The sequence below is a fragment of the Acomys minous genome, assembly GCF_964271855.1.
Source record: "Acomys minous genome assembly, chromosome: 5".
Classification (NCBI taxonomy): Eukaryota; Metazoa; Chordata; class Mammalia; order Rodentia; family Muridae; genus Acomys; species Acomys minous.
In genome coordinates this window covers 86,559,102-86,575,047 of record NC_140494.1, presented here as the reverse complement: position 1 = coordinate 86,575,047, position 15,946 = coordinate 86,559,102, and the positions used below count along the sequence as shown (strand labels likewise).

Here is a 15,946-nt window from a genome sequence, read left to right as displayed (position 1 = left end):
TTAGCTTTCTCCATTCTTGATAGAATTAACATCTGTGACCCCTCCTAACTCTTAGGTTGAAGCTCTATGCCCCAATGTTGCTTTACGGAGGGTGGCATCTTTACAGAAACAGTAAAGATTAAACATGGATAGAGCCTTCGAGAAAAGCCATGGAAGAGCTCAGTGATCCCTGCTTTCCATGTACTCACTCACATTGAGGAAAGACTATGCGAGGACACAAGAAATCTCCATCTGCGAGCCTGATCAGAACCTGGCCTTGGTGTCGGGCTTCCAGCTACCAGGATTACAAGAAGTAAACTTATATTATTTAAACCATCTAGACTATAGTGCTTTTGTTATGGCAACGGCTGCTGTTCTTAGGTTTTATTGTTGAGTCAACATAGTCGCCCCAGGGGAAAGCCTCAGCTGAAGAATTGCCTAGATCAGATTGGCCCATGGCCATATCTTGGGATGGGAGAATGTCACTATTAATAGATGCAGGAGCATCCATTTCACTCTGTGTGTGTGTGGGGGGGGTGTGGTACAATTCCCTTGGAAGGTAGCCCTGCGTATAAGAATGTCTACTGAGACCTGAGCCTGAGACCAGGAGCAAACAATTCAGCAAGTTCCTTGTACTTTCTGCTTCAAGTTAATGCTTGAGTTTTGGCTCTGAGTTCCCCCACTGATGGTCTGTTTTGCCAAGTAAAGGAGAAGTAGCCAGAGGAGCATCTGCGGTGCTTTGAATGAGCAATGTCTCCCATAAGCTCAGGCATTTTAGTACTTGGCCTCCTGTTGCAGTTCTGTCTGGGGAGGTTATGAACCTTTGGGAGGTGAAGCCTAGATGCCAGAAGTATTTTCTTGGAGGTGAGCTTTGAGTGTTTTTTTTTAAAGATATATCTTTATTTACTTTTAATTTATGTGCATTGGTGTGAGGGTGTCAGATCTTGATGCTACATACAGTTGTGAACTGCCATGTGTGTGCTAGGAATTGAACCTGGGACCTTTGGAAGAACAGACAGTGCTCTTAACCACTGAGCCAACTCCCCAGCCGTGAGCTTTGAGTGTTTAAAGTCTTGTCCAATGTCTTATTTAGGGGTTCTCTTGCTGTAAAGAGACACCATGACTACAGGAGCTCTTACAAAAGAAAACATTTAATTGTGGCTAGCTTACAGTTCAGAGGTTTAATCCATTGTTTTCAATGGTGGGAAGCATGGCAGTGTGCAGGCAGACGTGATGCTGGAGAAAGAGTTCTACATCTGGATCCACAGGCAGCAGGAAGAGACAGTTACACTAGGTCTGGCTTGATCAGTTGACGCCTCAAAGCCCACACCCCAGTGATACACTTCTTCCAACAAAGCCACACTTACCCCAACAAGGCCACACCCCTAATGGTGCCACCCCCTGGTGACTACGCAGTCAAATCTTTCAGTTTATGGGGGCCATTGCTATTCAAACCACAACACCTGAACCCCTCTCTGCTTTTGTGCTGTGGGGGAGGATGTGGGCTTTCAGGTTCTTGCTTCTACCATTGTGTCTGCCACCCGCTGCAATGGTGGACTATTACCTATGTGAGCCATGGGCCCCAATAAACCTTTCCTTGCAGAGGTCCAGGGTTCTGGTTACTCCGGGTTCCAGCGAAGTCTTCCTCCTATAAGTTGCCTTGCTCATGGTATTTTCTCACAGCAGCAGAGAAGTGACTACAGTAGCCCTTAACATATACTGCTTGATGCCAAGAGGGAATCCCTGTAAACGAAAGCTGCACTTTTGAGGCATGTTCCTTATAGGGGCTTTTGTAACATCAGCACTTTTCAGTGACAGCAGCTCGGCCCAATGAGCTTAAACCAGCAGCTTCTGGCTCTACCTCCTTCTTGCAAGTGCAAGGTCTTAGTGTTCGCTCCTTTATATGGAGAAACTCAAGAAAGCTCCAACCAGAATCCTCATTCTCAGTAGATATGAGCCAATCTGAGTTTTTCTCTTTAGCATAGATGCCAACGTGCCCAGCATGAAGACTTCCACTCAGGTCAGTTGGAATATTCTATCTATATTTTATTTCTTCTGCTAGGGTGACTGAGGCACAAAACATTTCAGGTTTATTATTTAAAATTACAATTAAAAACACTGGAGAAGTCTTACCATGGCATTGTCAATTTAGATGATAGATTTAAAAAAAAATCTTCAGATAAAGTCTGTGCAAACCATTGAAAAGATTAAATTCTTCCATCCCTCTCAAGCTCAACCAAACACCTTAATATTGGCCTCTGTGAACTGCAGACGGGATTCATACTTTGTGAGCCAGGCTTTTATAATGACACAAACTTTCAAATTCTTAATTTTAATATTATATGCATGTGATTATTAACAAATTACCCTCAGGCCAATTATGGTCATCATATGAAGTATGCATTTTGTCTGGCCAGGGTAGCCTTTGAGAAAAATTGGGTCTGAATGCTTTAGGCAGTGCACTCACCACAGTCATCTGGGCCACCACTGTGTCTGTCTCACACATTAACACCACCTGCTTGACCTCTGAAGGCATCTGAGATAGAAACTTTTGCTTTGTATTGTGTGAAATGTTTTGCAAATAAACTAGTAGAAAATAATTCTGAGTATGTATGTGATAAATTGTTTCAAGAGGGATATAGTTGTGAGTTTATGAGTAAAGTTGTTGATAAAAAGATTAGGCTTGGCATTAAGACCCTCTTATCTCCCTTTGTGTTCCTCCAAAGCAAATGTCAAGACAAAGATAAGGATATAAGACTTTCTTAAGAATGCAAGAACCATGTGTATATAAACATTTAATGTAACTACATAGCTTTCTTCTAGTTTGTTTTCTATGTTTATTATCTTGGTCTGTTGGTTCCACTGTTACAAAGTAACCTGAGACTGGATAATTTAAAAGGAAAAAGAGAGTTCCTCACAGTCTAGAAGCTGAGAAATCTAAGGCCAGGTGATAACATCTGGCCACAGCCTTCTTGCTGTATGATAGTGACAGAGAATGAAAGAGGGAGAGAGGGAGGAAGGGAGGGAGGGACGGAGGGAAGCATGGGGGGGAGGGAGAGAGAGAGAGAGAGAGAGAGAGAGAGAGAGAGAGAGAGAGAGAGAGAGAGAACAATAACTACTTTACTTTTTGATAGAAAATCTACTTCCATGATAACATCATTAATTCATTTGTGAAAGCAGAACCAATGTGAGCCAATCACCACTGCAAGGGTCCACATTGACGGTACTGGCCCTTAATTAACGCCACCATGGACAAACAAAAACCACAACATTCCTCTCATCACTCAAAACTAATTGTTCTTATCCCACGGGACATACTTCACTTCACTCCTACAGCCCTGAGTTTAATCTAAATGGCTAGAGCATGGCAGGTGTCCTCCTGCAGCAGTCAATAGAGGCAACATGTTTCCAAAACACAGTGGTGAGGAAGTCATCAATAGATATTCTGATTCCCAAATTAAGAAATAGGGAAAGAGAAATGAATAGGAATCCAAGTAAAGACCAACACCCAGCAGAGCAAATCACATTACAACTAGCATAGTGTAAGGCTCGGCTTCCCAGTCTCAGGCAGCCCTGCTTCCTTGGCTGGAGAGTAGTACCACTGATGTCATGCTTGGAATCTTACTGGCAGGCGGCCAGGTTGTATACCAGCAGACCTACAGTTCTGGGGTCTTTTGTGAGGCCCCACTGATACATGGCTTCACTGGGAATTAGCCTAGTAGGTACTCTAACTCCAGGATATTTGCTATTTTTAATTATTTTATTTATTCTCTGTAGCTTGAACCTTGAATGTTCCCACAAAACCCATGTGCTGCTATAGAGTTGCTCTCTCACCTGTAGTCCTCTTTTGTAGGTAGCAGGATATTTAGGAATTAGAGTCCAGTAGAAGGCAGTTGGAGCACAGGGCGTGTGCCCTTGAAGGGGACATTGGAGCACAGGGCGTGTGCCCTTGAAGGGGACATTGGTACTCTAGCCCCTTGTCTATCTCTCTTTGTTCTGGCCATCAGGAGGTTATCAGATTTTCTGTCTAATGTTCCCACCATAATTTTTTGTCTCATCAAATGTCCCAAAGGAAACACAGCTCTGTCACAACAGATCAAAGCCTATGAAATCATAAGCCAAAGTAAACATTTTCTTCTTCTAAGTTACTATATATTTTGTCACCACAATGGGGAGCTAACCAATACTGATTCTCTGTCCCTTGCTTTTCTCTTTTTGTATTCTACATTTAAGACATGTATATTTTTATGAACAGAATATAACTGATGATTTTTAAAGTACACTAAGATAATCTTATTATTTTGCCTTGACTACTTAGTCTGTAGAGTGTAACTGTTGATACAGTCAATCTTACATGGCCTAATAATTCTAATATTTTTATCCCCTTTCCTAACTAACTTCCTTGAGAATGAGTGTATATAATACACATGTGCTATATAACAATTTATATACGTTTCATGTATTAAGGATCACATTTTACAATTCTTTTGGGTTAACATTATTTTTATAGTATGGAGTGTTTACACTCAAGTCTGATCTCTCTTCAGTATTCATGGATACCTAATAATAAAGCATAAAATGTAAATGTTGTTCTAATTAATATAAGTTATAGTATTGGTTATGATCTGACAAGTTCAAATTGCCGTAGCTGGAACCATGAAGCTCACAATTTAAAATAATTTCAAAGGGCTTATTTTTTGGCCAGAAGAATTTTAGAGCATAAATGTGAATTCACATGTTTGCCAGTATGTTTCTCATTATAACTGGCTCTGGTGTTATTTCTTTAGACAGAAACTTATTTTCTTTCTATAAAGAAGCCTGATATCTGTTGTTTTTGAAAATAGAGGATCTAAATGGTATTCTTTGGTAGGAGTAAAAAATAAGTAAAAAAAAAAACAAGGAAGAAGCTAGAATTTATTGACATAGACAATAGACATTTATAAATAAAAGAAAGTTTTTAAATGTTAAGATGAGACACAAGGGAGAAACAGCATAGAACTGAGAAATTGTGGTGGCAGGTGACAGTGGTGAGAACATGGCATATACAATTTTAAGATATTTGCGTCTCAATGATATCATTATGTTTCTTAAAATGTTCGCTAAAGTCTTTTCAGCACAAAAAAGAAATCATGTTTCTTCAGGTAATCTTAAAGAAAACAAAAGAAGAGAGGGGGTGTTCGGTTAGGGGCCTGCATGCAATAAAGCCACGTGAGCTGATGAAAATGAGATGTCTGTGACAATGAAGGTCAGGATTCAGAGGAGATAGGAGGTACCAGGGGAGACAGGCGGCCGGAGACAAAAAGGAAAAGGGAGTTAGCGCTACAGAAACTTGTAGGAGCCACAGAGAGGTGGGAGGGACTTCTAACGACATGTATATACGTTTCCGAGAATGGGGCTCCTCAGTGGTGCCTGGTTCCTCACTCGTGCCCTCCATCCTCACTCACGTCCTCTCAACGTTGCTACCAAAGGCTCCAAGGTCATGGCTCCCCGTTTCCTGGGCCCTTTCAATCGCTTCTATGTGATCAGATCTTAGAACCCTGACACTCAATCTTAAACTTCTGATAATAGTTCATTTGTTCAAAATTATTCTTCACTTAAAATACTTCTGACATGACTATGCGAGAGGATCAAAACATAAAAGTATTATTTAAGACAGCATGATAAAGTAATTCCAGGCATTAAGACCAACAGTTGACAAGTAGGACCACATGGAAGAAAATAGTATCTGCATAGCAGAAGACATCATTATTTGAGTGAAGAAAGTGTCTACTGAATTGGAAAAAAAAACTTCACTAGCTATACATGTGACCAAGAGTTAGTACCTAGAGTATACAAAGAATTCAAAAAAGTTAAACTTCTAGGAAATAAACAGTCAAACTAAAATGTAGGGTATGGAAGTAAACAGAATTCTCAAGAGGGAGGAAAATGTGGCAGTTTGAATGAGATGTTGCAGGCATTTGAGTACTTGGTCCCCAGCTGGTGGTTGTTTGGGGGGGACGGGGAGGTGTGGCGTTCCTGGAGAAATTATGTCACTTATGAGAGGTAGGGCACTTGTTGAGGTTTTAAAGGACTCATGCCAGTTAGAGTGTGCTCTTTTCGCTGCCTGTTTGGGAGATGGGAGCTAGCCGCTGTTTCTGCCTCCATGCCTCCATGCAACCAGCATGACCCTAACCCTCTGGAACCATCGGCCAGAGGCAGTCTTTTTTTTTAATAAGTCGCCTTGGTCATGGTGTTTTACCACAGTAAAAGAAAAGTAACCAATGCTTTTTTTTTTTAACTTCAAAATACATACTCATCACAGAAATACAAATAAGAAATACTTTGAGATCTCATCCTACCCTAGCCAGAATGACCAAAATAAAAACCAAAACCAAACCAAACAAACACACAAACAAAAAACGAACAAGTGAGAGCAGAAAAGGGGAGAGCACTTCTTCACTTCCGGTGGGGGTGAAAACTAGTGAAACTGCTATGTAGGTTGGAGTTTCCTCAGGAAGCTAGAACTAGATCTGTCTACCCCTCTTAGTCTTCCACCAAAAGGGCTATTGCCACTGAGATACTTGCTTCTTTATGTTCATTGCTGCTCACAATAGCCAGGAAATGGACACAGCCTAGATGCCCATCAACTGGCGAATAAATAAAGACACGTGGTTATACATACATTTAGGTGTTAACAAAATTGAAATTATGAGAGTTTCAGGTTGATGGGTAGAACTGGAAACAACCACCCAGAATGAGATAGCCCACATCCAAGAAGACAGTCATTCCTATATGATATCACACTTGGGGGTTAGCTCTTAAGCTGTGGATACGGAAGTTGTCTGGAATAGCCATAGGGGTTAGGAAATTAGTAAGGGAAGAGAGGATCTTTCAAGGAAGGGGAGATAGAGTATAGTGTTATAAAAGAGGAGACAGGGAGATGGAACTGAAAGAATTAAATGGGCGTGAGAGATGGGAGAGCAGAACTGAGGAATAAATATGAGGAGCAATACTAACATTAAAGGTATTCTGAAAAAGCCATATAGAAAGCTACCACTAGAGAAGCTTCTAAAATATATGCATTGTCCATATAAAAAAAGAGTTTAAATGGAATTACTTATCTAGTACAGTTTGCACAGAGACCCCCCAAATGGTCAACATAAAAAGAATGAGAAATGTCAGAGTGCTCAGCCATCCATGGACTGTCTGGATCTCACCCCATGTCAAGGCTTGGGGAACTTCTCAGGAGAGGGAGGGGGAAACATTAAGAGTCACAGGTAGCAGATGACTTCAGGAAAGGCAGCTGCACACACATATGAACACCCAGAGACTGTAAAAGCATGCATCAGGCCTGCACACACGTGGGTCAGAAAAATAATCCCAGCATGGAGGGGGAGGTGACTGCAAAGTCCTGTCCCTGGCTGTGAAGTTTTGGTAGCTGCTGGGACCAATGGTCTTGGTTTTCTTCAATGATGTGACTCCTTAAGGTGACCACACTGTAGGGCATGGCCACGCCCAAAAATAGTTGACTAACACAAACTGGAATCGATGCATTTACAGAGAGATGGAAAAAGAGAAAGGGCGAGAAGCAGAAAAAGAAAAGAGAATAGAAGAAAGAGAAATGGAGAGATACAGATTATCCAGATGATGTAGAAATTATACATATGATATATATGTCACACACACACACACACACACACACACACACACACACACACACATATATATGTTGGGTTGGTGGGTAGGTATTGGAGTAGGTAGAGAAGAGAGTGAATATTGTTAAACACATTGTATGAATTTTTCAAAATTAAAGAAATGGACATAAACCAGTTTTCTTTAAGAAAAAGAAGACAGTATTTTATTTCTCATATAGTGGCTCTAAGATAAATTCCCAAGAAGTCCACTGTCGTTGTTGTCGCTGAGGAAGTAAATAGCACATGTAAGCATGTCCAGATGTTCCCAGCCGACCCTGTGGAGATTTACCATCTTTCCTGTTAACACATACTTTTCATGTGTGCATTCTTTTCTGTAATTTGTTCCAAGCTAAACTACCGTGAAATCTATCTTTCTAGCATATCCCTGGGCTCCATGTCTGGTTTTGCATGGACTGCTTCTGAGCCTCATTTGGCCCTCTCTCTCTCTGTCCCGTGGAGCCTCCCTTCAACATTGGACATTGCTCTTTTCTCTCCCTTCAGAACAGACACCCTACCACTGCAGCCTCCACTTGAGGGACCCTTCCTTCAAAGTGCAGTTTCTTCCTCAGAGTATGTATTCCTTTCCTTTCCAGATGTGCAGCATTCGCCCTTCTGAACGGGACATGCCCGGTGCCCATATCAGCAATTCCGGATACCAGCTTGTGTTCATACTTGCCCCAGCAGAGCTGGCCCACATCACCTGTATTCTGAAAGAAATGTCCACAGACTTACTTTAATCTGCAAAGGACTGGCCTTATCCCTTTTTCTCATTCAGTATAGACCATTGTGGTTGATTTTTAAAGGCTCATGCCTTTAAGATGGGATGGTAAGATAAAATGACCTTAGCACACTAGGGAGGCTACTGTGTATAAAAAAGATGGGGCTTGGCAGATCTTCTGCAGGGATACTGAAAGTGGCATTTTCCTCTTGGTAACGTAAGAAGTTGTTTTCATAATGGAATCTTCTGGACATGTAAATGCACTAACGTTGTTAGAGGAAATATTCAAACATGGCTTTTAGAAATTATGACCAGACATGCTAAGGCTACGGGAATATTTGCATACAGCTTTCTTCTGTCTTGCTGCTAATGTACAGTTACTTACCAGTGATGGCCAGTTGAGTCACAAAGAAGGTCATTCTGGACTTTCTTTTCCTTCTCCATGTGGAGAACAGCACAACAGAGTTTCCCACGATGGTGAAGACAAACAGGACCCACAGGGTTATCAGCTGCTCTGTCTGGAAGACACGGGGTAGCTTGAAACAGAGCAGATAAAAGGCCAGGCCCTTCCCAGGATGAATGGAGCAGGCACCTGAGCTTGGCTCTGGAATGTATTTTCAGGCATCCTTACTCCCAGCCCAGCCCCCACCCTCACTCCTGGGGAAGCTCCACTCCTTTACATAAGCAGTGGAGTAAATTTAGGCAAGCAAATTTTCTTTTTTGGACAAGTAATTTTATCTCCCTATGAGAGGTCGGGGTGTATAAAAGAACACTACAGTCACAAAGACATGAAAAGAAAGTGTTTAAAGATAGTGAAATTGATAAGTAAACCAAATTCTTCAATTTGGTGAACTATTGTGTAGCTATTAAAGGTGAAATGGTGAAGACTTGATAGAGACATTTAAAAATCCTTGTAGTATAATCTTTACATGGGAAAATATGATAAAAATTGTATATTGGGCATGATTACAACTTAGCAAAATTACACACATAGATTAAGAAATAATATGCACTAAAATGTTAGCAGTGGTTATTTTAGGTAGTGTGATTATGGGTTATCTCTCTCTTTTCTCTTTGACAAATTTCATAAAATGATATTAAAGTTCTGCTGAATAATGTATAACTAATAAAAGAAGAACAGGGATACCACTCACTTAAAATGCCAAGTCGCTCATAAGCAGTTTTTCATGATCACTTCAAATGGAGCGTTTTATCTGCTTGACATCCATAGCACAGACTAAACAGAGGTACTGGATATACTAGGCTCAAGGTGAGCTGTAGTGTGAGGCTCGTGAGGAAAGAGCATGGGCCCAAAGGAATCCAGTGGAGGCCTGAAATCAAAACCAAGTCAGCCCAAGAGGTCTAGGCAAGATCATCTTAACAGTGGGCCAGACCAGGACTTCAGGCCAAGAACAGAATGCTAAGTGCTGGTTAGGTTCTGTGTTATTATGCTAGGTGATGGTTATGTGTGGTCAAACACTAGTCTAGGATGTTGAAGGCAGGTGATTTCATAGATTGGACTAGCATCCACTGTCAGCTGATTTTAAGTGAGGGGATTCTCTGTCAATATGTGGGCAGCCCTCATGCACTGAGTGGACTTCCAATGGCATTAAGTACCTATAAACCCCTTTAAAGATGAAAATATCACTTCACAAGTGAATGTAATTTGCCTAACATATCAAACATCATAGCTTAGCCTAACCAACGATAACTGTGTTCTGCACAATTCAGTTAAGTCACAGTTTGACACAATTATCTAATATAAAATCTATTTTAGAAGAAAATGTTAAAGTCATATGGGCTGTGTTGAAAATTGTTGCAAACAACTGCTTCCGCTTATGACGGTGTGGCTTAGTGGGTACAATGGTCCCTGTGCTCATCCAGTATCACACACACACACACACACACACACACACACACACACACATCAAACTGCATGCTTCTAACCCAGGGAAAAAATTCTAATGCAATATTCAAAGCACCGTTTATGGAGCTCAAGATTTCGCTCAGTGGTCAAGTGCTTAGTTAGCCTTGACAGAACCATGGATTGTAGCCTCACCTCCATAAAAAAAAGCAGTATTTATACTGAGTGCATGTTCTTTCACATGATTGTGAAGTTAAAAACACCTCATGAGCTGAAGTATCATTAAGCCAAGGACCATAATTACATAGGTTCTCATTCATAAGCCTTTCATTGAAGAACCACACTGTTACTCTGAATTCATTCGAGGGCATATGTTAATAGAAGAATAAATCATTTTTTAAGAAAGTAGAACAATGCAGATGCCTTTCCATTTTAATCAACTCTCCTTTCCAAGGTAAACATCATTGAAACGTAACCTACTGTTAATTAGCACAAAAAGGACTGGGTTCACTAAGATATTTTCAGACAAAATGGGGGATTTTTGAGTCCACTCCTCCCTTTGCCTTCATTTCCTTGACCCCCACTTTTATCTTTTTGCCCCCAGGCACCTGCTACCCACTGTCATGCCCATGTGTCCCAGTGCTCCCTAAAGCGTTCGTATTCCTTTCGTGAAGACACCTTTAAGGATTTATGCCCAATGCCCACATATTATTAAAAACCCATGATTCACAACAGGGAGAAGAATCTGTGATGCGTCTTTGTATCTGGGTCACCTCACTTTATTCAATTCTCTCCAGATTCATCGGTTATCCTAAAATGTTCACAATTTCATTTTAGGTTTTAAAACCATATTTTTGTATAGAAAGGCAATTTATATAGCATGTCAAACTCTACTAGCATGTTTTTATGTCTTTCACTTCATTTATTTATTTATCTAACAATTAAATCATTATTGTAAATAATTTGCAAAAATAATTATTCATTGAGATTAGGCAGATCCAACATCTCTATCAACTTCTACACAGTTAGAGTAGCTAGTCTGAAGCAATGAGGCTTCAGGTTGGATTTTACATTCTCATTATGATAATATTGTTTTATGGTCTTGTTTTTTATTTTTTTATTTTTTATTCTTTTGTTGTTGCTTTGCTTGCTTATTTTGTTTTTGTTTTTGTTTTTGTTTTTGTTTTGAGAAACGTTCTCATTGTGTATCTCTGGCCGGCCTTGAATTCAGTAGGTAGATCATGCTGGTCTTAATTCTTAGAGACCTTCCTGCCTCCATCACTCATGTGCTGGGGCTAAAGTCATGCCCTACCACTCTCAGATCTATGATAATACAATTTTAAACAGAAGAAAACAGGAAACTATTTTGGGTTACAAAACATCCTCTTCCCAGAAAAAAAAATTTAAAAAACAATTCTCTTACATGGACCAGTGCAAGTAAGGTCTAGTTCTATTGCAGACACTGTCCATTATAAAGAAAGACCAGCTTTACAGCCATTGCATCAAAGGGATAACACTTGCTGCATTCTTTAGAAGTACAAAAGAGGTTCTTGTTACTTCAGTAAACAGATAATTGAATTCACATATTTACTAGGACAAAACACAAAAACAAAATAAAAAACAACAACAAAAAAACTTTCTATTTTCTTTCACGACCCATGTGCCCCTTTCTTATATCTTTTCTAAATGTGCAGACTTTACTCATATATTTTTCTCTATCATCAGATATGGTTCTAGGCAAATATTATAGTTTATATCCTGCCAATGCTTTCGAAATACTTTATAAGCATACATGGAAAGAACAAATACATACTGTTATTTGTGTGTGTGTTAGTTTGTTATTTAGTACAGTCAACATATTGTTCAACTTGCTTGTTGTAATAAGCAGGAGAAATGTCTAAATAAAAGTGATACTTTCACACAATAGAATAAAATTATTTCCCTTAAAAATTGATTGATGGGACAAAAACATAGTTTAGTTATCTGTAAAGCTGACTTTGATTTCTGTGACATACATGGTGAAGGAAAAGAACTGACTTCAAAAAATCATTTATAATTTCCACAAAGTCTTTGACATTTTGTATAAAACATACACATGCAATATGCAAATAATACATATATTGCATACATATACATACATTTATCTAATAAAACAAATTAATAGGAGATGGGGAGATGGTTCATTAGATTGAGTGCTTTTGTGAATTTGTGAAAATATGAAGACATGTGCTCTGACTCTCAGCACACAGGTAAAATCTAGACACAATGGTACATGTATATAATCTTAGCTTTGGAAAGATAGAGAGATCCCTGGGGTTTACTGGTCATCAGATAATCTAATGACAATAACACCTTTTTAAAAAAAGATAAACTTCTTTGTTTGTTGTTCATCATCCAGCGGGCTGGCCTGGCCTGGATTCCACATCCAATGGGTCAGTTTGGGCACTCTGCTTGCTTCAAGATGAGAATGGGCAGACATTGAGATTAAAGGTCCCAAGGTCCCATTTCTTGCTCAGGAGAAGCTTAGAGCACTCAGGACGAGGTGTGTGGCTTGGGTGCTAAGCCACGTTCGTGGTCTAACCAGGGGGTGTGAAAAATAAAATTTCCATGGACTGTTACATTAACTCTTTTTGAATGAGAACACTAGTGCCAGAAGGCAATGGAGTCTTGGGAGCTCCACAAGTCCATGCTAACAGCCAAAGTCTTATAGCCCTTTCTTAAGGGCTGTAGCACAGCAGAGCTAAGCACAACAGAGGAAGCAGGTGGGTGTCTGAAAACCCCGGCAGGCAGGTCCAGCAAGACACAGGCCTGGTGGGGCTTTACCAGAGGCCAGCACCTAGCTAGTGGTGGTGGAGTGGCTGGCAAGCAGCTCTGCCATCAATGACTTGACTGGCAGTCAAGCCTCCACCATTCAGCGGGGATTCTTCCCCAGAATAAATGGAGTCTCAGACAGTCATGATGGAGGGATGGCAAGAGCACATGAGAGAGAGAGAGAGAGAGAGAGAGAGAGAGAGAGAGAGAGAGAGAGAGAGAGAGAGAATCAGCCAGTCTTTACTTATAAACCTTGGGCAGTGAGGAGGGCCTTGAGGATGAATGTGTTGTATCTGATTCTCTGGGAGTATGAGTGCCAGGATACTTAATCTACATGCATGGTACAGTACCTCATTTATGTACAGTATCACAGGGCCCTATCACAGTAAGGAAAACAGAGTACTTAATTATCCTATGGGTGAGGGAATATCTTTGAGGTACTATTAAAAGTCATTTGCTAAAGGCTAGGATCTCCTTAGCATAGGGTGGGGTTTGCTAAACTGGGTTTCTTATCAGGAAATGGTTGGGCCTGTGATGTTCTCTGAGGGCTATGTGATGTCCCTGACAAGATCTAGGGTTACCAGATCAGATGGAGTGGTAACCCTGCTGAGAAAAGAGAGTCCACCGCCACAGAACTAGAGCAAATGGCTATCTGGAGACAGTCAGACTTCAACCTTATCCAGCAGAGTTCCACACTTGTTCAACCCAGAGGTGAGCATTCGGAATAGGCTTGCCCTGTGGCTAAAGATGCCACACACTTGAGTCACACAACAGGGGAAGCCATGTTGGTACTTATTTGGATGCATTACCCATACTGACTAGATCTCATGGTGCTGGAAGGTGCTGTGCCCACTTACAGGAGAAGAGAAGTAATCATCAGTTTCAAATAGCTGTGAACACTGCGACCTCTAACAACCACTGGGCTGACAAGATATGCCCACTGGTGCATGGCAATATGAATGTTATGGAAGAGATCAATCACATTTTTATTAAATCTAAGTCCTGTTCCATGATTCCATGAGATGGAACCCATAACTGTCACTGTCAACAATGTCAAGGGCCTGTGGCAGAATAAATCATAAACCCTAAAGGAGAACCCGATATGATCATTCTGCTAAATGGACCCAGTATTAGCATGACTGATAACGGCCTATCAGTACTGTACAATCAGTACAGTAATTGCTGTACTCATAGAGTAGAACCTCTCCCAGGCCTTTAAAAGAAAATGGCATTTTTTTAGTCCTAAATGAGACATATACAAGAAACCCTATCCTCCCAAAGCTCAGGGAGCTTCTCAGAAGATGGGACAGAAAGACTAAAGGAGCCACAGAGATGTTGGGCAACATCAAGGGGACAGTGTTTTTCTAGACATAGCAGGGCAATTGCACATGTGTATGTAAAGCAGTTAGGACAGTATACACAAAACCTGTGCAGATTCAAGCTAGAATAATTCCAGCATGCACAATGGATGTGGGCATGAAGTCCCGCCACTATTTGAGGAGCTACTGTCATTTGATGGCTGTCAGGAAGGGGGGGCCGAAGGGGGAGAGGGGAGGGTGGGATCAGTTCCTAAGACTAAGCAGACACCACACACCAGACTCAATGAGGCTGGAAAGAAAGCTTAAAGCAGGGTTAGAAGGAAGCAGAGGGTAGAGAGGGCTGTCGTAGGTGGGGCTGAGGGAGGGGAGTGAATATGTTCAAAGTAGAGTGTATTTTGGAATTAATTAAATGTTTTAAAAAGTAAGGTGAGAACGATAATGAAATTGAACACACACACACACACACACACACACACACACACACACACACACACACACCTCCTAGTAAACATAAAATGCTGAGAAACGTGTAGGGTTGTGGGAATGGAGCACAAGGTGGAAACGAGTGGAGTGAAGTCAGATTGTCTTGCTCACTAGTTCCTTCTGAGCATAACAGAGCTGGGGGTCCCTGTGGTTGCCATACTAAAACCCAAGCCTCCAGTCCAGTTCACAGGGATGGAAGAGAGTTCTTAGCATGGCCCAAAGGTCTCTATCCCTGCCCGATGTCCAGCACATCTGCGGACCCTACAATGCATCAGGCAGTATTTCAGTTCTCCCTCCTGGATTTACACCTAGAGCCCTGAGCTCCTGCATAGGTCAAGGCCTTGGCACCATAGCGCTGTGAAAGTAAAGGAGGGCGGGCACTCTGGGAGTGGATGGGGAAAGGGAGCAGAACTGAGTGGGAGAAACAGAGGGCCGATCTTTACTATTTTTTTGAGGGTACAGGTAACCCGTGACTTACCTTCAACGTGCTTGTCATTCCCCACGTAGAGGATCACTTCCTTGCTAATTGTCAAGACATAGACCTTGTCTCTTGTCCTTTGCTCACCAAAGAGGTTATATGTCGGCGTGACTTGTTACTTTAAAAGTAATCTTCATATGAGCAACTTCAAGAAAGCCCAGGGAGGTCATGTTATTATCCTGGAAAGGACTGTTTCAGCTCGAATGGGGAAATTTAGTTTTGTAGAGAACTGCTCCTTCGATCTAGATAAACGACTTCTCGCCAGAAGCTAATACAGCAAGGGGTCCTTTCATGCATCATACTGACGTTTCACACTCAGCAGGTGGTATTCTGGTAGTGGGGGCATGAACAATGGATTAGGTCATGGACAACCTAGCTTTTCAACTTGGAGAATGACCTAAGATCTGCTGATTTGGCCTAGAAGGTGCACTTGTAGGGCTGATTGACACTGACACAGTAAAGGGCCAGGGAGGGGACAAAGTGTTTATGCCATGAATATAATCTTTGCATACTGCACTGTAAGAAAGGATGGTGACACCTGAGCGGTACCCCTGGTTCAGGAAAGGCTGAAGGAGTTCTTGGGAAGGTGTGTCTGGTGTGTGAAGTCAGATGGGGCCACAG

The 15,946-nt window shown here is 41.3% G+C and overlaps 1 protein-coding gene across 1 annotated transcript in view; it reads right to left on the bottom strand.

Annotated features, from left to right (window-relative positions):
• The window catches only part of NPSR1 (neuropeptide S receptor 1), a 196,337-nt gene that overhangs the window by 151,564 nt on the left and 28,827 nt on the right, over positions 1–15,946 (bottom strand). Inside the window, exon 2 of the mRNA XM_084781551.1 lies at positions 8,756–8,888. Coding sequence (XP_084637677.1) covers positions 8,756–8,888 — 133 coding nt within the window. The remainder of the gene's footprint in view (positions 1–8,755; positions 8,889–15,946) is intronic.